Below are 22,338 nucleotides of genomic sequence, written 5' to 3'. Positions count from 1 at the left end.
GTAAAAGAAAATTTGGAAAGGTCCCACTGGAAAATGGGAGAAAGGCATAGCTGAGGCAATACTTTTAAACAACTCATGTTCCAGAAACCCAAAGAAAACAGTGCAAAGGAGAAAACTGCTTTTGTGGATCTAGTTTATTAATAAGCATTGTAATTAACAAGACAACATGCTGTACAGAAACCTGAAATAGAACTACTGCAAATTGACTGGACTTCAAATGCTGCTGGACTGTAGTATATGGTGCCCAGCTGCATCGTTTGTAGAGTGTGGTTAGGGCTGTTTCAATACACAGACACACACTGCTCACTCTCAGATCCTGTAGTATGCCACAGAGCAGGGAGATTTCCCAGAAATACAAACTCAAATATTTACAAGAAATCGTCAATCTCTTTCTTCACTAGGGATAACATAAGTTATACACAATTTTCCTATGTATACCAAATAAAATCTTTGCCTTCAACTTTACTTTGTGTCTGCACAAACCAATTCCTTCCCTTTTATTTACCCAGCTAAATCAGGGTAGTAAACTGCAGTGTGATCATTTAATTGCTTCTCATTGATTAAGGGTCGGTATTCAACCTGCAAAAGGAAAACACGAGAAATCAAATAAAGCCAAGCTTAAATGTTCCAACTTTAAAACCTCAGCTTGACTCCAACAACCTTGAGCTCATCAAGCATTACCAGTGGGAATATGCAGGCTCTGGAGCAGGGGAATTGTGGTGGCTTTGGGCTCCCCATGGATTGCAGCTCGCTCAGGGCACCACAGAGCCAAATTCCCTTTTCTGATGGAAACCCCATCAGATCCAGGCCCAGGGATGCCAAGGCTGGGCTCAGCACCGCGGGGCTGATGCTGTGTGGAGCTGCCATCCATGAACCCCCAGGCGCCATTAGCACGGGCTCATTGCCATGCTAATTAGCTAAATGACCTGCATCCAGCCAGCTCCTACCCCAGAGCAGGTGCTCTGCAGGCTCTGCCTGGCCAGGCACTCTGCTCGATTATTATTTAGAATTAAGTTACACTTCAGAATGCAGCACAGCTCAGGAAAACAAAGAAACAGCATCTCTTACTTCAACCTGTTTGACTCGGGTCTTTTTTTAAACATTTTTTTGTTGTTTGTTTGTTTTTTATTTCAGCACAGACTGCTTTACAATATGGAAATAATCCTTTTTGCAATACTCAGGAGTGCAACAAGCATGAGTTTGGAGGGGGAATAATCTAGGCTCGACTGTGTGACACATCACTTTGAAGGCAAAGGTTTTCCTTTATTGTTACACAGTATGGAACAAATCTAATCATGTAACTAGCATTGTACTGTATATTGTATATAGAATTGCTTTCTCCACAAATTCACACAAGTAAGATAAAATAAGTTAAATGACTAAAAAAGGAAAAAAAATACACAAAAATATACAGTCTATGTACTAGATAAATTATTTATATATATGGCAAGATGTGTAACGAGTCTCTAGCAACATTGTTCCTCTGGATACTGACATGCTACTCAGAAAGTGTATTTTTATATATTAGAGTTATAATATATAAAAATGAGGAAACAATTTATCTCCTGATAGAATGTGTATTTACAATTAACTGTTCTGTAACTTGTTGACTGAATTTTAAAATATCAAACACATTTCCATGGATATAATGTTTAATATTTATAATCAGACTCATTGTCATAATGCTTTTTGTTTACGTTAATTTTTATTGTTTGGTTTGGGTGTTTCATTGGGTTTTTATTTGTTTGTTTTCAAGGGAAGGGGCAGGGTTAAGTGCTTCTCTGTCTTAGGCAAAAAAACAAAGTAACCCCTCAATATTTAAATTAGGTGAAGTTTGTTGGAGCCATTTTCCCCTGTTAATAAAAAAAAAAAAAAACACTAATTCTGGGTCCTTCACCTTTTCTTATAAAAATCCTTAAATTTTAGAAATAAATTCCTTGCCAAGAAATTTCAGTTACAATTTTCATTCACAAAAGCACTGTTGCAGGTGAAAAAACAAGGGAAAAAAAAGAGTTTTCCAATGGAGCTGCCAATTCTGTAAACATTTGGTATAGCAGCATCTGTGCTAAAAACTAAAAACCTCTGCTTGCAATAGCAGGAATTACTGCCAGCATTATTCTAAATTTGCACAATTAGTGTGTTTGGTAAATCTGTGTAAACTCCAGATAAGCTCATTTTTTGCATATCCCTGAAAATAACTGCCAAATTCTCTCCTCCTGATGTCTCCAAAGCAAACAAAAGCCTTTGTATACATTAGGTATGAATTAATTTGTCAATTTTTTAATTGTCTCAGAATTGGAAATGAGATGTGTCAGTACCCAAAGGACTGTGATTTTTTTTTCCAGGATTTACATGCAACTGGAAGCCAGTGTGCCACATTTTTCTAAACATTATTAAAAACTATTAAAAAAAAAAAAAAGGAAAGCAAAGAAAGTACACCATTAGATAATCTGATGTCCATTAATTAAATCCTATCAGTAGGTTAAAAGTGAAGTTTTTTTTTTTTTATATTTTGCACATAAAATCTAAATGTGGTTTGAATAGATTTACAGTGGGGACAGCGATATATAAAGCTACTTATACCTGCTGGGCACATAAGAGAAGCTCTTTTAGCATTCATTGGAAACCCTCAACAACTTGAACTTCTGTAAATTTTACAAGCAGCTAATATTACAGCATTTTTACACACAGTTTTGTTTATAAATTACAGATTTAAGTTACATTATGAAGCCTACATAGAGTTCTACCCATAGGAAATATTCACACACTGTTTTTCCCCTCCATACAGCTTCGATTGTCTCACTTAATGTAGCAATAAAACAAAAAAGTTATGCATTTTCTTAAAGGAAAAATTTCTTGGTATGTACATACTGCAAATGATGAAATGGCTAAAGACCAACAAAGTACTAGAAGGAAATACTAGAGAAAATATTGTTTTTTTCATCTAAGAAAGGAAACTCCTTTTCATCCACTGTGGAATTTACCAAGAGAATATATTCTCCAGTACACAGAAAAAAAATCCTTCCTCTTTAAGGAGAATCACCTTGAGAGTTTTTCAAATAATATGATTAGGGTTTGCTTATATTAATCCAACTTCCATTACCTAGTTCCTTCTTTCTTTGCTGAGCACTATCAGTCATTCTCTAACAACTAATCCACAAGGACAAATACTTCTCAATCTAACAGGTTTGTGATGAAGTAACTAATATGGTAGTTAAACTTTTACTGGATACTTACAATAGGTGAACAGAGCTGTAAAAAAAGCCGTACACATCACTATTAAATATTCTTTAAAACATCTGTAGCTTGCTGCCACAACATCAGCCAAAAAATCTACCCCACTTCCTACTGTTTTCAGCAGTGCCCATGTAATTTTCCACTAACAGGAACAGTAGCCAAGCAAGCTCTGCAAGACGAAAAAAAGACCAAAAAAAAGAGAGAAATAGAATTATGGCTTAAAAAACATATTAAGTATAATATTGTTCCTTGAATTAATATAGAAAGGAAAATCTTGGAAATTAAAAAAAGTTGTTTGTTATTTGTTTCCATTTTTGATCTTGGATATCCTTTCATTGTCAGGTTGTTTATTTCACAGAGAAAAGCCTAGTTGAGAGCTTTCTATTTCATCTATTGCATTCTTTCAGAGAATGAATACCTGTACATTGAGCCAATGAAAATTAAAATAAAAATCAGTTGTCACGTACATTCTCCTTCTTAATTATATAAAAGATAAATTTTGGTGGGAAGATATACCATCCTTCTGAAGAATTAGATTTTAGGATCTTATTAATTCTATTATGTCAAGCAATCAAATGAGAAATTGCTCACTTGATCTCTAAAGCTAAGCAAATGGAAGATGAAATCTATGAATATGCTATAAATTATAACAACAAAGAAAAATTCGAGTAAGCTATTTTTAGACTGCAATATTCCCCAAACCGTACTAAGGAACAGCCTTCAAAGGGAGAAAGAACTGCTGGCAGATATTTGCACTACATGGCCCATGTAAGAAAATGAACAGGATTTTGTTCTTCTTCTGATTGTTTCTGGGTTGTGGGTTCTCTTCCCCATTTTCTGGATTTCACCAAGAACTACAGTAAACACCTTTCAACCAGGTCCTAAGGATTTAGATTTTCTCTTTCAGCTTTAGGATTCTATATACACAAATATTCACAAGCCTAACGAGTTTGTACGCGCCCGAGGAGCGGCGCTAGGCCGTGACCATCCACAGTCACACTTAAAGCCTGAAATTGGGGATTTGCCACATCTGCACTCACAGCTGGTGCTCGTGTATAAACGTGGTGCTGCTGCCAGCCCCCGGCGCCGGGTGGGACGCGGCGAAGTTTGCCAGGGGGATGACCTTGACGGCGTCCTCGGCGGCGCAATGTCTTTCGCAGGTGTTGTAGAACTGGGGCCTGGGCCCTGCCTGGCCTTTGTCACTGTCGTCCTTTGGCAGGGGCCTCCCGAGAGTGTGGCGTCCCTCGGGCCTGGCGCCCCGGCCCCAGCCTTGCTGGAAGCCAAACGAGGGCAGGGAGGGGTTGGGCTGCTGGAACTGCGTCAGCGCCGGCGGCATCCAGCAGTTGTCGGAGTGGCCGAGGATGAGGCACTCCTGCGTGCAGTTCTCAGAGGCCTCGGCCAGAGCTTTCTGCAGGTTCACCTCGATGGCTGGGAGGGAGGAAAAACACAAGGCACCGTCAGGGGTGTGAGGGCAGACACATGGAAGGAATCAAGGTCAGCAAAGCAATCCCCATCCTACAATGTTGGCCATGGTTTGGGAGGAAGAGGCCTCCTCAACAAAGCAGTGCCTGTCCTACAATGATGGCCTCCTTTGGGAGGAGGACTCCTCCACAAAGCAATCCCCATCCTACAATGTTGGCCATGGTTTGGAAGGAAGAGGCCTCCTCAATAAAGAATGCCTGTCCTACAATGATGGCCTCCTTTGGGAGGAGGACTCCTCAACAAAGCAATCCCCATCCTACAACAATGGGGATTCCAACCCATACTCCCATTTTGTGGGGAAAAGGCCTCCTCAACAAAGCAATTCTTGTTTTACAATGATGGCCACAGTTGGGGAGGAGAAGGCCTCCTCAATAAAGCAATCCCCACCCTACAACAATGGGGATTCCATCCCATCCTCCATTTTGGGAAGAAAAAGCCTCCTCAACAAAGGACATTCCTGTCCTACAATGATGGCCACAGTTGGGGAGGAGAAGGCCTCCTCAACAAAGCAATCCCCATCCTACAACAATGGGGATTCCATCCTATCCTCTGTTTTGGGAGGAAAAGGCCTCCTCAACAAAGCAATCCCTATCCTACAATGATGGCCACAGTTTGGAAGGGAAAGGCCTCCAGGTGAAGAGCTTCAGTGAATGTTCAGATGTTGGGGCCCACAGTGTTGTCACAGCATCATTAAAGCTTTATAAAAAGCCACTATACACTCGATTTTCTAGATCATGCAACTGCTCAGGTTGGAAAACACTTCTCAGACCACTGAGTTAAACCATTAACCCAGCGCCACCCCATTCACCACTGAAAAAACTCCAAGTGCCACATCCACACACTTTTTGAACACTTCCAGGATGGTGAATCCACCACCTCTCTGAGCAACTTCTTCCAATGCTTTCTGACTCCTTCAGTGAAGAATTTTTTTCCTAATGTCCAAACTAAACCTCCTCTGGACCATCCACTTACCTAAAATAATATTTTCACTCCTAGCAATTGTCATTTCTGTAATAAAGCTAAAAACTTTATAAAAATTTAATGCCATTACTTTAGATATTTGCATAGAACTACTTGAAAGAACATAACTTTTTAAAAAATATTCTCTTAAAACTGGATTTTTTTTTTATTGTTATCCTTTGCTGAAGGCAAAAAAACCCTAAACTGGGCACTGGCCAAGATGATCCATTGGCCTCAAAGAAGCACTCAAGAGTTATAAGAATGAAAGAGTGTAACAGCTATTTTAAAGAGAATTGATTTCTCCATGCATTCAATACTGGACACCTTGAAAAATCAAAGAGTACCAGCAAAAGAAGATGTAACCTCTATATTTGGCGAGTAATCAAAGCAGATTTCTTCAGTAGATGCAAGGTTTGTGCCCTTGAAAAGGGATTAGAGAAATTTTAATTTGTTCAAAGGCAAAGTAAACTACTAAATCTGAAAGATGTTCATATGTAATACATAAATATTCTTGATCTATTTCATTTAAATTGTGACTTTAGCATGGTAGGTAAATTAAAAATTAATGGAATTAAATTTCTGCACACGATTCCTCAAAATAGTTTTAATATTGCAAGCGTTAATTTTATATTCTCTTCCTGTGTTAAATACACCAGAAGTACAGAAGAATATCTGATTGGGTATTTCCTTGTGTTTTCTTCATAAAAATTCAAAATGAATTATACATACATATTTTTAATATCTGTCTTAATGAAAATAGCATTTAAAACCAGATTCTGGCTCATAAGCACTGGGGAAGGAACGCCACAAAAATTACTTATAGCAGTGAGGGTGCTGAGTAGGAGCCTCCCACCCTCTGAGCTTTAGGTTTAAACAGATGCTGCATTTCTGTTTTAACAAATATTTTGCATGTTGGAGTCTGTGTAAAGCTGCAGAGCACAAACACTTATTTCCACGTTACATCTCAATACAAAGGAATTAAGTTTTTTTCCTTCAGACATTGAAATATATAATGCTGCTGTCCAAACCAGGATACATTTTTAAAAAAATCTACAATTTCTAAGAAGACAGCTGGTTGCTTGTTATAGCATGAATGCTCTATTCTTGATTATTTCTCCTTCAGGATGCTGTACATGTCAGCTAGAGGAGTGATTGTTTATAAATGTTATTTTGGTGTATTGCTGGCATTTCAACATGTCCTCAGTCATTTTGCCTAAGTATTTTTCAGTTTAATCCTGACAAAGCTTTGGCACCTTGCTGCTGCAATACTAATCCACTTTTGATGGGCACTAGGAGACATAAATATGGAAATAATTCAGTGGAGTCTATAGTTACTGCAAAAAAGAAAAGTTTCTAGTGGTAGATTAGTCTAATCTTTCTGTGTCCTACTATCTGCTATTAGAGACATAAATTTAAGTATATACAAGTCCTTTAAGCTCTTTAATTATCCAGGTTTGCTTCTATTCTGATGAAGGCAATCCACTGAAATCAGGTACAACCTTGACAGAGTGTGGAGTTATTCCCATTTTGTGGAGGAACTGAACTTTTTTTGCATTAATTAAAAAAACACTTAAAATGCTATTAATTCAGTTAAAATGTGAAACATACAATTATTTATTTGGAAATAATACTTATTTGTTTTGAGCTCTTCACAGCAAGTGGTTACAACAATTCTACTGTCCTATTTTTCTCAAATTACAGTAAGAGAGTACACAAAGCTGAAACAGCAAAAGGAATCATTTGACAATAAAAATCTAACATTTAACATTGGCCAAGGCAACTGTGGAAGAAAAAAGGTCACAAATAAAACAGCCTCCACACCATTTCAGAGACCAGCACAGTAATTTTGTGGCACATGTTTTCAGACTACCTGGAGACTTGGAACACATTGCCATGTTAAGAATAAGAGTATTCTTAGAGTCTTGCTTATTCTGTTAATAAAGAGATATTTTAATCTGAGTTTTAATTTTAGTAAAAAATAATAATAAAAGATATAAATAAAAAAAAAAAACCACAAGAAAGAAAACCCCAAAGCTTTATAATTATCCTGGGTACAATGCTAAGATATGAATTCAAATTATTTTGTTTTAAAGTTGGGGTTTTTCTAATACAAAAGTCATTTGTATGAAGGATTGTTTAGAAGAAGCATCTTTGGTAGAAGTCATAATCTTTCTTTTAATCTTGTTTCAATACTGTTGTCAGAGTATGCTTTCATCAGTGCCTATGGTTAATATACAGTTCTCCTTAACTTTGCAAAATAACTCTTCTAAGTCAAACAAACAAACTTCCCACACCCACCAAGCAGTGACTCTTGGAAAATAACTCAAACTAGAGCAAACTGTAGGAAAATGAATATTCATAGAGCATTATCTAATTCTTGCCTGCTCTTCCAGGCCATGAAATAGCTCTCCTTTTTGTCAAACCCATTCTCTGTTTTCCTTCCATATCATTCCACGCCTGTGGGAGATGTGAAGCTCAGTGCTCAGGTGCTCATTTATCAGGGGCTCTGCAAATTGACCACGGCACCTTCTGGCTGCTGCTCTTTAAGCTTCCTTCTATTTTGTTTCTTTGCAAGTGACAATCAAATATTCTGAAAGTTTCCCCCTCATTCCACAGCAGCAGTGCAGGTGATTATTCTGCACAGTCTGATAAGTAATCAGGGGAAGGAAACACCTCTGACACCTGCCTCTACCCATCAAGGAAGAGAAAGTTCCAGCTGTCTCTGAATATTTTCAGAAGAAATGATGGTTCTTGCAAGTGAAATTCAGTGTCTGGTACCATCTTCTCACACAAGACATGACAGGTTTATAAATGGAAATAGGAGTTTGCATATTCCCCACATATTATGAATAAAGAGTATATTCCATTGAACTCTTAGCAGTCTGACTAATTTCTTACTTCACTCAGTTATAAACCCTCAATTTTAGATATTCTTTCCATACTACATGGAGACTCTTCAAACATGACATACAAATAAGGCAAAAGAGAATTTTTAATTCATGTAATAGATCACACTCACGCACATGTGAGTTTACCACTTTGATTTGAACTCCACGTTGTTTTAGGAATGCTTTTTTTTAAATTGTCTGCAGAACTAAGAACACTTTTGAAGAAAGTGTCTGTCAGCTCTTAAGCAATGTTTAGATCAGAACTGTCAAATATAACTAAAAGCACAACAGTTAAAAGACTTTCTTCATTGTTCCACAGTCTCATCATTTATGGTTCAAAACAGTTTTCAAGAATATTTACCTTCACTCAAGATAATGTGGAATTTCAGCCTTGCCAGATAGCTATCCTTCAACAAAAACAGATACAAAAAATACTCTAAAAAGGTATTTTTTGTTTGTTTTGATCAGAGACTTCCTGTGGTTACAAGGTCTGAGTGGGACTTTGGAGGTCCTAAATAAAAATGTTAATTCTCCTCTTTGCTTTTTGGAGATGAAAACTGAAGATCTCAACAGAGCTACTCTCCTCAGTCTACAAAATGTGGGACAATTCTGTGACATTTCCAGCTTAATATCATGTTCCAGTTTTAAGACTGCTTCTCATGGAAAACTCACAGCAAGACAGGCTGTTGGTACGAGTCTGTTACCAGCAGTCTCAGAATGTTGAAAATTTACAATTATGAAATCATTTTGGTTAGAAAATACCTGTAAAATCATTGCAGCACACACTTGGCGTACAGACAACACGCTTTCTTTTCTACCCTTTCCCTCCAGCCTTAGAAGAGACATGTACTACTAAAAGAACATCAAGAGAGCTTTCCTCTCTCTGCCATCAAAGTCCTCACTTGGCCACAGAATCACAGAGATTAGGCTGGAAAGGACTTTTGGTCTAACTTTCTGCTCATATCTGGATATGTTGGCTGGAAAAGAAGAGAGGAGCTTTACCAAAAGGCCAAACTTTCAGAATTCTACATATCCCTTAAAAAATCCAAATGTGCTGAAAGGAAGATGTGCTTCCCTAAGGAAGGAGAATCCAGAGCATGAGCTCCTGGAGAAGCCTTAGAAGATCTCCACCTTTACCCACATGTGTAGCAATGATCAAAAGACATTTGTAAAAGCATTTGTTAGCAAAGTACTCAGATTCATTAGAAGTTCAGTACTCAGGTTCATTAGAAGTCCAGAAACCACCAGACTGCTCCATACCAATGCAGGTTTAGGGGCATTGAAACAGTGCCAAGAAAATTTCCAAACTAATTAAAAAAAAAAAAAAAAAGAGAAAAACCTTTAACCACAGAATACAGAGTGCTTGAATCTTAAAGCCATGTAGCTGAAGCCTTAATGAAAAGCCAGTTTTGAATTTGACACATTTTGGATGCAAACCATCCAGTGTTCCATTTAGAGCACTCTTGTTTCATAATAAAGCAAGCAACAATTAGCAAGCAATTAAGCAAATTGCCCATAATTATGCCATTGCTGAGCTATTTTTCATATTTTCACAACACAGCACATATATGAATACATGGCTCGCAGTGCCAACACTGTTCTGTCAGCAGCCAGAAGTGCCTCTCGTTTGCTGAAGCGTTTCCCTTGAAGCAGCTCCAGCCCTCTCTGCTCAGCAGGAACCCCCAGAGTGATGGAGATGACAACCCCAACTCCCCCTCTCTGCCAGTGGTTCCTGAGGAAGGGGTCAGGCTCCCCCAGCACGTTGTGCCCGTGTGGATTTACTCAATGTGGTAGTGAATCTAAGCAGGAACTCAAGCGTGGTGTGGGGAAATGATCGTCAGGAATTACCCTGGTGACCAAAAGTGGCCACTGGAGTAACATCAGTTAGAGGTCTCCACCACATGAGGAGAACAGAAATGTCATTAACAATAAAAAAGGGAGGGGGAATAGGAGCTAGTGTAAACTGGGTTACTTTAATAAGGTCAGGAGGAAGAAGCTTGAATAGAGAAAACCTAAATGAGTGCTGCTATAATATACTCTAGCTTTTTGGTTTAATAATAAAATGCCTTTGGGAGGAGTTCCCTATGAATATTTTATTTCCTGTATACGTCTCAATAAATTAAAAACCTAAAAGAGTTACTTAAATTCTACCCCTTGGAACCTGTTTATTCAAAGAACAAGTAGGACACACCACTCTCTGACTTTCAGCTGTGTGTACAGAGCTTGCTTTGCTTGTGAGAAATCAGAGGAAGATTGATCCTCCAGATGTTCTGGCTGAGGATGAGGAAAATCACATCTTTCTATGCTACCTAGACTTGCCAGATTGTGATGGGCAGCTCGCAAGAATCAGCTCTGCTTCCATCCCAGTGAACAGTTTATATCCTAAAACCCGTGGTTTTAATTTGAATTTAATCGGAAAAGGTACCTCTCATGAAATCCAAATGATGGGATGGGGTATGAGGATTTGGCACCTGAATTCAACAAGTCAAGCAAACAGTATTAAAGATGGCCAAGGAAAGTTGGTGAGAGAGAGAAAAGGGAGGAAAAGTGTCAGGGCAAGAGTCAGCCTCTGGTAATTCCTGTCTCATTAACTACTCCTGTGAAGTGAATCTTTCCCTCACAAACAATAGCCCACAAATAAAGCACATTAATCTTTCATTTGGTTACCTCATTGCTATTCTGACTAGAACCTTAATCTTGTAATAATCATACCCAAGATATGGTCTAAAGGCAATGCTCCTGTAAAAAGTTCAGCTTCAATAATTACTGTTTTCCACAGAAAAAGATTTCACCCAAAAAGAAAAACATAAAACAAACCAAAAGAAAAACACAACAAAGCCAAGCCCCCAAACCTCCTGCAAACTCTTTTTTTCAGCCTAATGAACATGGGTGTGACAGAGTACATGGCAGTGACCCTTATTGCTCTAACAGTCCAATTGAATTCATCTTTTATGCCCATGTTTCGCTGATATTTATGGAAAAAAATATGGTCATTTACAAAGGCTGCATGTTTCTTGGCCTATAAAGTCTATATTGAGTTTTCAATGAGAATTTTAACTATAACTAGTAAAGCATAATGACCATCTAAAATGGCTAACCTAAAATCTAATATATTGATTACAATACTGGCTAATACAACGTGCTTTATTTAATATTTAATTAACTGCTTCCCATTTGTACAGAACCTTCTTAATTATTAATACATAGTTCATTATTTAACATGGAATATAAATTCAAATTCAAATCAATTAAACAAGGTGAAACTGCAGAGTGAGGAATGGTTTATACTCCAGCAATAACCTTTGACTTGGAAACATAGTAAAGAGTGAAATTTGCATTTTTTTCCCCATACCTGCAAAGATTATGCATTTTAAGTGATATATACTAAGCTCTGCTGCTGGTGTAAAATTCCTGTAATAAACACAACATCCTACAATAATGTGCTGAATAAAAAGGGGCTTCAGCTGTCACTTTTCAGAGAATCTACACAGAATATAACACTATACCTAATTTTTCAGATTTAAGTTTCTAATAAAATTATGTGTGCCCATGAAGGAAAGGCAGCTTATTGATTTCACTGAAAGTCACTAAACATCCCAGAAGAGTGAGGATTCATAAAGAGAACTAAGAATCACTGTGTAATCTACATTAACTCACTTAGGTGGGGAAGCAGAAGAAAATAAATTTCCTAAGCTTAGGCTGTGATCAAAAAAAAAAAAAAAAAATCAGATACATAAATCAAAAATTCTGATACATCAGAATAAAGATCTGGGCTTGGAGATGGGATGGGTGTCAGAAAGAGACGCAGGGAAGGGAATTTCAGCGTAGGACAGGGTCAGCAGCACGAACCCTTGATAAAGGATCCAGAGGAATATATCAATATTCCTTTATCCCAGCTCATCCCAGATTCCTGTGTGCCAAGGAGCAGAGTGGGGGCCCAGCACAGCTCAGGGGCTGGGGATCAGCAGAAATTCCTGCTCAGTTCTGCTCACACACAGCAGCTCCTTCATGGGGAAAACCCCTCAAAAATCTGTGTTTACACCCTCTGTGCACCTCATGGTGCATCTCCCTGCCAAATGGGGCTCTGCCTTCCTTTTTATCGACTTCACAGTAAAAAATGAACAAAAGTTTGATGGAAAGTTGAATGCTAAAAAAAAATCTTTTAAATGAAGTAATTGAACAACTGTGGGCAATTGGTCACAGTTCAGACACTTAAATGAAACATTAATTTTCAAAAGGGAGTCATAAAATGCCCAAATGAGCTAGTAAACAGATATCTCCTGTGGTAACTTAAGAGATAGCCAGTAAAAGTTGTTCTGAATTGTGTTTTCATCATCAGATATACACAAACAGAAATTTAAAGTCAAAGACCACTAGAGCAGCAAACCAAAACACACCGACAACAGTCTAAAAATATTCTGTACCTTTTGTGGTGACTCCAATTGCATTTCAAGGGGAAAAAACCAAACAAAATATATTTCTTCATTAGAACATTAGCAAAACATTTTTTAAGATGAATACCCTATTTATTTTCAAATACTTCTAAACATTTTAACAATAATTACCTATGCTGATATCTAGGTAACACACTATGCTTTTTTGAATGCTGATAGCTATCACATTTTACTGGAACATCAACAGTACTAATTCATTCCAGCTGAATATATAAATCAAGCTTGCTGAAGGTTTTTTGACAAAACAATTTTCCCATCAAAAATGCAGTTTCAAGATTCAAATGCTTGGTGACAGTGCTGATTCACATTGTATTTAGGGTTACAAATTGTGGTACCTGGTAGTGCCCATCTTCTCCATTCAATTCATTTTCACTGATTTCTTTAAAATATGAGGCTCCTTCATATTATGAAGAAATGGAATTATTGAGTGGAAATGTTCTCATTTCCCCAAAGCTGTTCCTCAAATTTTACATTTCACAATAAATATCAATCCAGGTTATGATTCTGAGGAACAGCATTGCTTATATTCCATGGGATCAGCAGCATGGCCTAAAAACAATCACTGCTATTCCCTGTCACAGACATCTCTTATGAAAAATCCTTTCCTTAGGATTTTTCCTCCTGAGAAGCTGGGAGGCCTCAGGAACAAAATGCAAACAATGGTTATCTGCTGCTGTGGGATGCAACAGGTGCATCTGGGATTGGTCTCATGTGGTTGTTTCTAATTAATGGCCAATCACAGTCAGCTGGCTCGGACAGAGAGTCTGAGCCAGAAGCTTTGTTATCATTCTTCCTTTTTCTATTCTTAGCCAGCCTTCTGATGAAAGCCTTTCTTCTATTCTTTTAGTATAGTTTTAATGTAATATTTATCATAAAATAATAAATCAAGCCTTCTGAAACATGGAGTCAGATCCTCGTCTCCCCTCATCCTCAGACCCCTCTGGACACTGCCACAATTCCCCTTTCCTGAATTCCCTGCAACACCCTCTCCACCACAGCAGGAGAATAAACCTTATGCTGCACCTCAAAACTTAAAAACCCCTAACTATGAGTGATGAGGATAAATATTTCAGGGTAAGAGGCCACGGTTTTTAATCCCCTGAAGCAGCACGCTGGCTCTGCTGTGTGTTTTAGATCCCTCCACGACAACCAACAACCTTGAGGAAGGACAGCCAGGCTGGAGGAGCGGAGCTGCTCCGTTCCCCCTCCCCGGGAGGACACTCTGCTCCATATGGCTGCAGCTCAGGAGGGTTTTCCTCTTGGAGAGCCCTCTCCAGCACAGCTCCTTGATGGCTGCACCGCAGCCCCCACCCAATTTTTCACAGCAGTTTTCTGTCAAGACCACTTTGTCAATCTGCCACCGAGTACCCTCGGCGGACCCACGGAGCTGCTCATCCCTTTGACAAAGGCGCCAAAAAGTGTGAGCGCATGGAAAGGGCCATGTTTGATTAACAACCTTGTGATTGCCGTGAAAATGAAATTTGAAAGGTAATAATTACATTTGTAATTACTCAGGTCTAAATCTCTTATGTTTCCTACTCCCTGTATTTCTGGGCAGCTGGAGCAATGACTCATTAATAATAATAAAGTCATTTAACCCTGCAGGCACATTACAAGGAGAAAGATGTCATTTGTCACCAACACAAATAGAACAATCACTGAAGGATACAGCAAGACCACTATTTCATATTTATTGCAAATGATAAAAGGGACATTTTGCACTCATTCTCACCATGACATCCCAATCTGCTTTTTAATTATCAGCAAACATAAGGGGACAGCATACAACATATGAGGGCCTGCTAATAATGCATTGTCCTGCGGTGACATTTCCATAATCACTTTAAATCTACCCTATACATATGTACTAGTTAAAGCTCTCAGCTCCTGAAATCATACCCCCTAGTAAGGAATGAATTATCCTCTGCAGGCTGAGCACACACAAACAGACTGTGAGGGGCTGAGAGCTCACATGTGCCGTGCTATTACTTTAAGTGATAAGGTTTGGCATTCTGTTGCACTTACGGTCGAGCACAGTGTGACTTTAAAAATAAATGCAATTGTATTTTTAGGCCTGGAACTTTGCAGTTGTAAATCTCACTGGCAAGAGTTTACACAAGGACTTCTGCAAGTCACTTAATTTTCAAGTGCTTTTCAGTGTTGTTCTGTTCTTTGCTTGCTCAAGAACTCTCAGATGACACAAATACCCTTTTTCATGGGGAACTCAAGTAAGTTACTCAGAAGTTACTATATTTTTTAAAAGTTTAACTAATAATACTCCCTGTCTATGAAATAAACTTCTGAGGAAAAGACTCTTCTTTCCCTATATGATTTTATTCAGAGACATTAAGCTTTGAGGAAAAAGTCAGAGAAATGTCTCCTGTAGTATTACTATGAAAGCAAATGAAAGGAAGTTTCCGGTAAATAATCTGAGTTTCAACTCCATTAAGCTACAGCTTCAGTTTCTCCCTTGCTTTGCTCATTCATCAGCAGTTATCAAACCATCAGGCATGTAAGAAGACCAGAGAACAAATTCAACAATATGAAGTTATAAACTGTTACTGTGTGGGTCAGAAAGGAGGTAAGCAAACCTCCTAAATCTGTTTGTGTTTTCCCCAGGAATTACAACAATCTATAGAAAGACATGCTTTCAAAAACTTAAATAAGTAGTGTTAAGAAATAAGACACATCAGGAAAGAGTCAAGTGCACAGAGTAAAATTCATATTTTCACTGTTAAGATAGTGACAACACAGAAAAGCTTGTGTGTGGAGTGAAATGTTTTGTCAAATTGAAAAATGGAAATAATATGAACACTACAATTTTCACATCAATTTGAGGTAAAATGTTTTGAATTACAGTCATTTTAATCTTGTTTTATAAAGAAAATGACTTCAAATGGGTGATAATTTAAAACAGCATAATCCAAACTTCATTGTGCTCCAGTCAGGCATTGGAGTGTGGTTCTGAGTGATTTGGAGCAATCTTTGCACATTAGCTCAGAGCCTCATTCTGAGCAGGCATTTGAACAAGAAAAAGGAAAATTTCAGATTCCTGAAATCCACAGTTTCCATCATTCACCTGAGAGCCCAAAATCACTGATTGAGATGGCTCCAAATTCCTAATTGGGCTTTTGTAGGCATTGTTGGCACCTCCAGAATTTATATATGTATATATATATTCTTCAAAGTAATTTCCAATTAAACCATGAAAATACTGGAATTTCGGCTAGAAGCATTACTGAATGTGTAAAGTTTTGTTTTAAACAGATGATTCTATCAGACCCTGGACAATTGACAAGTGACGGGAATAATTTAGCCCAGATCAACACTCGACACAATTCTTTACAGAACATTCTCTCCTAGCATGGATAATTTTGAAAAGACATTGTTAGGAAACAGTGATAGCTGTGATTATTCTGGAAGACTTTAGTGTCAGTAAGATCAGCCAAGAGGATGGAAATGAGCAGCTGCTGACAGCACCTTGTCAGCCCCTTGCAGCAGCTGTCAGGAAAGGTTTGTGCCTGCAACCATCAGGACTGCCTGAAAACAGGCTATTATTATTATTATTATTATTATTATTATTATTATTATTATTATTATTATTATTATTATTATTATTTACTTGGAATGTAAAAAGCATAAAGCTGTGGAAGTATTAAGTTAAACTTCATAAGGTATCGAATTGTACTCAAAATTAAACTTCATTACTTCAAAGATGGAAATATTTTAAAATGGAAATCAACACATTGGTTGATCTTTAAATTACGCTTTTATAAACTCAATTATATAAACACCTTCTTATAACCACACACTGTCTGTGTGTGTCTATGTGAGGATTCTGAGGAGAGATATAAATTTATTGACCTTCAAATTTCAGAGAGTAGGTGTCAAGTTTTGACTCAGCCCTCCTTATATTCATATTTTTATACATTGAACCATAGCTGTCTTTGCAAAAAAAAATGTAATGTTCAGTCCTGTTTGATAAGCTTTGGCACGGATATGCCAAGGCTAATAAAAGCCTAACATATATTATTTAACAAGGTTAAAAACTAGCAATCAGACTTGTCAGGGAACTTGTCACCTCCTTTAGTGTATGAGCCTCAATCAGCCATTTCTCTGCTGCAGGACAGAGGCTCCCTCAGGATCAGATTGAAGAAAAATCAGTTCCTACAAAGTCACTCAACTCAGCATCCAGCTCTTTTGAAAGTCTAAGTTTCAAACCAGTTTTGAAATCCTGGTTGGGGCAGACACACATTGAAGGCAACCAAACAAATCCCAGCAGTTCTTGCTGGGAGTGAAATCCTTGAACTAATATAATCCCTAGTTCAGAAGAGCAAACCCAAAAATCCCATAATTTGTGTTTATTTTTTTCTTAACTTCTACAGAAAGCAGATTTTAAGTCTGAGCCAAATGCTGCTCTGGCAGATGCCATATAGAAAGCTGTCACCACTCCTGGCACAGATTTCTTTTTGAGAGGGTCCAAACCTGGATTTCTGAAGCTGATGTTCCCTGAGCTTCAGCAAACTGCATTTCACAAGCACCTTTCCTGCAGTTCCTGTGGATGGCAGAGGAGCTGGAGCTCAGTCTGGGCTCCAAAGGCTGCTTTAAATCTTTTAAGTTTTTTAATTAACCATAGGATATAAAAGGACCTAAATGAAAAGCTACCAGTCAATTGCTGACTAAGTGTTCACCAACCTGTTATTGAACTTACTTAATCTATTTATTCCTTAATTCACCCATAGTCTAGAGATGTCATTAATATGCTCAAAGTTAATTTATTATCCTCTATTGCTTCTATTCAAGCCCATGTTAACAGAATAAATTCATCACAAATGATCAGACTTGAAAAGGCAGATTTGGATTCTGACAGAGAATAATTTATCATGGCTGGGAAAAGCCTCCCACTGCCTGGGCTGTTGGAATGCTGGGAGATGAGGCTGGAATGATGGCAGAACTTCTGCAGAAAAGGACAGGAAACTCTTGGGGGAAAAACAACAAACAAATAACAAACCCCTGACTCCAACTCCCCAAACAGGGAGGTTCTAACACTGAGTATTTTTCTCATTTTCACACTCACAGGTCCCTTTTGTTACCCTCTGTGCTGCCCTGAGGCAGAAATGATCATTAGGGCTCCAAACCTGCTGTAATCATGGGGATAATGACAATAAATAGCAAATTAAATAAATTTAATTGAATTGCTGCAGCACTCAGTGAGGTTTGAGGTGATCTACTCCTCGGTTACACCACACTTGCTATGTGTCTATACATCATCTGAATTACAGAAGCAACTGGATATAACAGCATTTATAATGTGTTTCAGGGCTGTTACAATTGGAAAAATCAAACACATTTTGTAGTTTTAGGTCCATTATCCAGTGGAATTGGAAAGCACTGAGATGCTGTCGTGAGCGTGGCACCGCTGTGATTGTAACAGGGGTTTGGAGATTTATTGTAAAGCCCAGAAACACTTGAAATGAACAATTGATCACAGCATCATAGTCAATGTTCTAACCACCATTATTTCAGCCAGTTATTGCTTTGTCCCAGCCTCAGCACAGGGAGAATTCCCCCTCCTGGCCATGGCCCCATCTCTATCAGGCTGTGACTCCATTTATCCATCCCTTCATGGACTTGTCTCCTAACTCTGTACACACCAGAGCCCTTTCCCTGCTCCTGCTCCTGTTACACTGAGTAAATATGGCACTCCAGGCCTTGAATAGCCAAATTTCTCCAGGGAAAAAGAGGGGAAAAAAAACAGTGAGTGCTCCAGACCTGTCCAGGAAATAAAAACTCACTTGGCTCTGCCTAGATATCTTACAGAGGATCTTATACATTGATATAATAATAAACAGCAGTGCTCAAGTTTGTAAATATGTAGCTTATCTGGATGGCTCCTTTAGAACATCCCAGCTCCCTTTCCTCCCTTTTCTTTATCATATTCCAGAACCCAAGTGAGTTGTGCTCCCAAATGTGCTGCTATCAATATTTGGGTTCATTTTTTTTCCTGATTCAAATACTTATTTATTCTATTATTGGCCTTCAGTGAGGTGAATATAACTAATGTCTGATCAGCACCTGATGTCCCAGTGAGGAACCTCTGTCCTGAAAGGGATCCAGCATTTCCCAGGGAAGCACTGGAGAGTCAGAAGTGCAAACTCTGCAGTATTAACTCTGCTCCCTTGTGTAAATGTGTTTTGATGCAAACTTTAATTAAATCATCATATACTGTTTTTCTCATAGCACCCTCGGGCCCAATTCAGAGAGTAAGTAGTTATTCAATATTTCTCTTTATCTACTCTAATCAGCATGTGGCCATACACCTTTTTAATTAATACTTTCAAAGCCTCATGTTGCATGCAGATTTATTCATTTCCCCATGTACTCTGTTGTTTTCACAGCACAATCAAAAGCTTCATGAACATGAATAATACCCCACCTGCATTATTTGCTTTATTGAGGCCGTTTGCATTGGGGAAACTGAGGAATTAAAAAATTGAGCAAAAATTATTCAGCTTCCATTATTCTGTTATGTCTGGGTGCCCAACTTGAGAACTGTATAATATTATATTATATTATATTATATTATATTATATTATATTATATTATATTATATTATATTATATTATATTATATTATATTATATTATATTATATTATATTATATTATATTATATTATATTATATTATATTATATTCTTTTCAAAGCATACCTGTTGCAGAAGGGGATGATATCCTTAGCACTCAAAGAAACCCAAATGACAAAACCTGATAGCAAAAATTCAGTTTTCTCCCTCCACCAAAGAGCTGTGTTTCCCATTTCAAAGTGTACAGCAAAATATGGGAATATTAAAGAGCTGTCTTTCATTATCATTACTAAATCTAACCAAATAGAACATCAAAAAACCATGAATACACTTAAAATATTCTTCCCATGATGAAGAGCTCATTATTTTAATAAACCGCTAAAAATCAGAGAATTTTATGTGCTTTGATGATTTCTTACGGTGCCAAAACTTTCCAAAAGATCTATCTTAAAATTTAGCACTGACTGTAATGCAATAAAACGTAACGATTTCATAAAATTTTACATGATAAACCAATTCTAGAAATTCTTCAAAGTGCTTCTCGGAATCAAACTTTAATTCATTTTTAAAACGGACTGGACTGTAGTTACAACTCTTTCCATAGCAAAATCCCATTATTTTAATGTAAGTTAAAATAGATTGGCCCTTGTGCAATGAGACACGTGCACCTCCATCAGTGCTGCTCAGAACTGTGCTGTTGGTACCCCTGGCTGATGAGTGCTTTGCTCTGCAGCATTTTCCCTGTGTGTTCCTGCCTTGGGTTGTGCCCTTTTCTCCCTACAGACAGACAGACAGACAGACAGACAGACAGGCTCTACAGACAGGCTGCACCTTCCATCTCCTTTCCAAGGACAGAGAATGGGAATGAAGAGAAGGGAAGGGCGTTGGAGCCCTGGTTGCTGAGAATTTTAGACTTTCTCTGCTGACCCCCCAAGAGAACATTGCATTTGGCAACAAGGAGAGCAGGACAAAAATCTGCTGCTGAGATAGAATTTTTGGGTACTTTAAAGCGACATAATTGTTTAAAACTCTCACAAGTATATTCATCTTCATCAGAATGGCTTCATTCAAGAATTCATCTTCAAGAATGGCTTTCCTAAATTGTGAATTAGAAACAGATGTACCTGCTCCTCCTAAGTGATGACTTTTGAAATATCTTTGCCACGTTACTCAAATTTCCCTGGACGAGCTCGCACCCCTTTTCACAGGAAAGACCCTTCAGAGGAAGTAAGAAGCACATGAAATGGGTTAGGGCTTGGCATTTCCTGAGAGCAGGGATTAGATCAGGGTCATTATGGAGCAGAGTGTGTAAATGGGCTCGAGGACAGCCCCGAAGCAGGAGCAGGAGAAGGGGTGTCCAGCTGCCAACAAAAGAGCTTTGCACTTGGCCCCTGCACTTGTGACAGCTCGAAGAATAAGAGCTCTGAAGTGAATGGTCATATTCTCATGTTCCAGAGAGAAAAGAGGGGGAAAAAAGCAGATATTAATACATCTATCCTTTCATGAAAGAGAAAAGGGAAGAGGGGAAAGGCAGGTGCTCTCCAGAGGAGCTCTGGTCCATCAGGTTTTAATGCCAGGCTTTTCACTACAAGGTTCCATCCTCACAGTAACAAGGTGCTGGCCACCCCAGAGGGAAGCTCAGCAAGCTGCATTTTCTAATTTGGACTCCAAGTACCCACTAGAAAGGCCATTTGCCCAAAGATTTTTAGGATTTTTAGTTACTTCAGAAGTTCCACAGCTCACAGTAAGCATCCTGAATGCAGGCTTCTCTCTCCAGCACAAAAAAACCCAAAAAAAACTCTTAGAAAATATTCACAACTAAACCACAACTAAGTTAGGGCTTGTAACTTTTGCTGGCCCTGCCAGCCTGCCTGGAATGGTAATTAAAAGGTGCCAAAAAATGAAAATAAGTATTAAAAATATTGGCCAGAGCACACAGATTAGAGCACATATTCAAACCAAAGCTGGTAATTGCTGTATTCCAGTCAATTAATAGGGTGGTACAAAAAGCTCTTGAAAAAGAACATAAATAGCTGATAGAGCTTAAGAGTACCAGTGACTGTGAAATGATGCATTAAAGGTAAATAATCTGTTCCAATAATTACCTTTTAGAACACCCACTGGTTTGTATGATACCAGAATGTGACAATGACAGGGTGACAATCCCACACTGCTCACCCTGGGATTCGATGATTTCTCCTCTAGCATGTATGGCAAATTCTGTCACTCACCAGACATGCATTGTTCATCACGGATACTTTTATTTTCTGACTTATTTTATGCACAGCTTATCATATTACCAAATCCAGATGAAGGAAAACAAATAGCTCTCTGAAGGGGCAGCACAGAACAAAATTGTATAAATTCAGATTTTTTTAAATCGCTGTGATACTTTGAATGGAGTGTGTGAGCTCTCAAGAATATGTTACTCCTTGTAAATTTTTGGTCCAGGGTTCTTTACTTTCTGAAGATTTTTTTTTTTTCATTTCAGTTACTGTTTTAACTTTTCCAACAAAAAGAAATAAAGAAAAGAGCAAAAAAGCCACAGGGGACCTAAAATGTCATGAGGCAAAAGGCTTCAACAACCTCCTTTAAGCAATGACCTGATCTTCATATTTTCTCCACTTCATAACAAAGCTGGATAATACATGCAGAAATGTTCATTATATCCTCAAAAGACAAGCTCTTATGAACCTGACAGTACTAAAATATCACCTTGCCAAATGGTTCACCA

General features: G+C 38.1%; 1 protein-coding gene across 3 annotated transcripts in view; it reads right to left on the bottom strand.

Annotated features, from left to right (window-relative positions):
* Window positions 1–3,547: 3,547 nt before the first annotated feature.
* PCDH11X (protocadherin 11 X-linked) overlaps window positions 3,548–22,338 on the bottom strand; it is a 433,408-nt gene continuing 414,617 nt past the window's right edge. For all 3 annotated transcript variants that reach the window (XM_014272407.3, XM_014272408.3, XM_074551271.1), the window contains one exon: window positions 3,548–4,665. In XM_014272407.3, coding sequence (XP_014127882.2) covers window positions 4,274–4,665 — 392 coding nt within the window. In that variant the 3' untranslated portion in view covers window positions 3,548–4,273. The remainder of the gene's footprint in view (window positions 4,666–22,338) is intronic.

The sequence above is a fragment of the Zonotrichia albicollis genome, chromosome 14 (assembly GCF_047830755.1).
Source record: "Zonotrichia albicollis isolate bZonAlb1 chromosome 14, bZonAlb1.hap1, whole genome shotgun sequence".
Taxonomy (NCBI): domain Eukaryota; kingdom Metazoa; phylum Chordata; class Aves; order Passeriformes; family Passerellidae; genus Zonotrichia; species Zonotrichia albicollis.
This window is presented reverse-complemented; position numbering and strand designations above follow the sequence as displayed.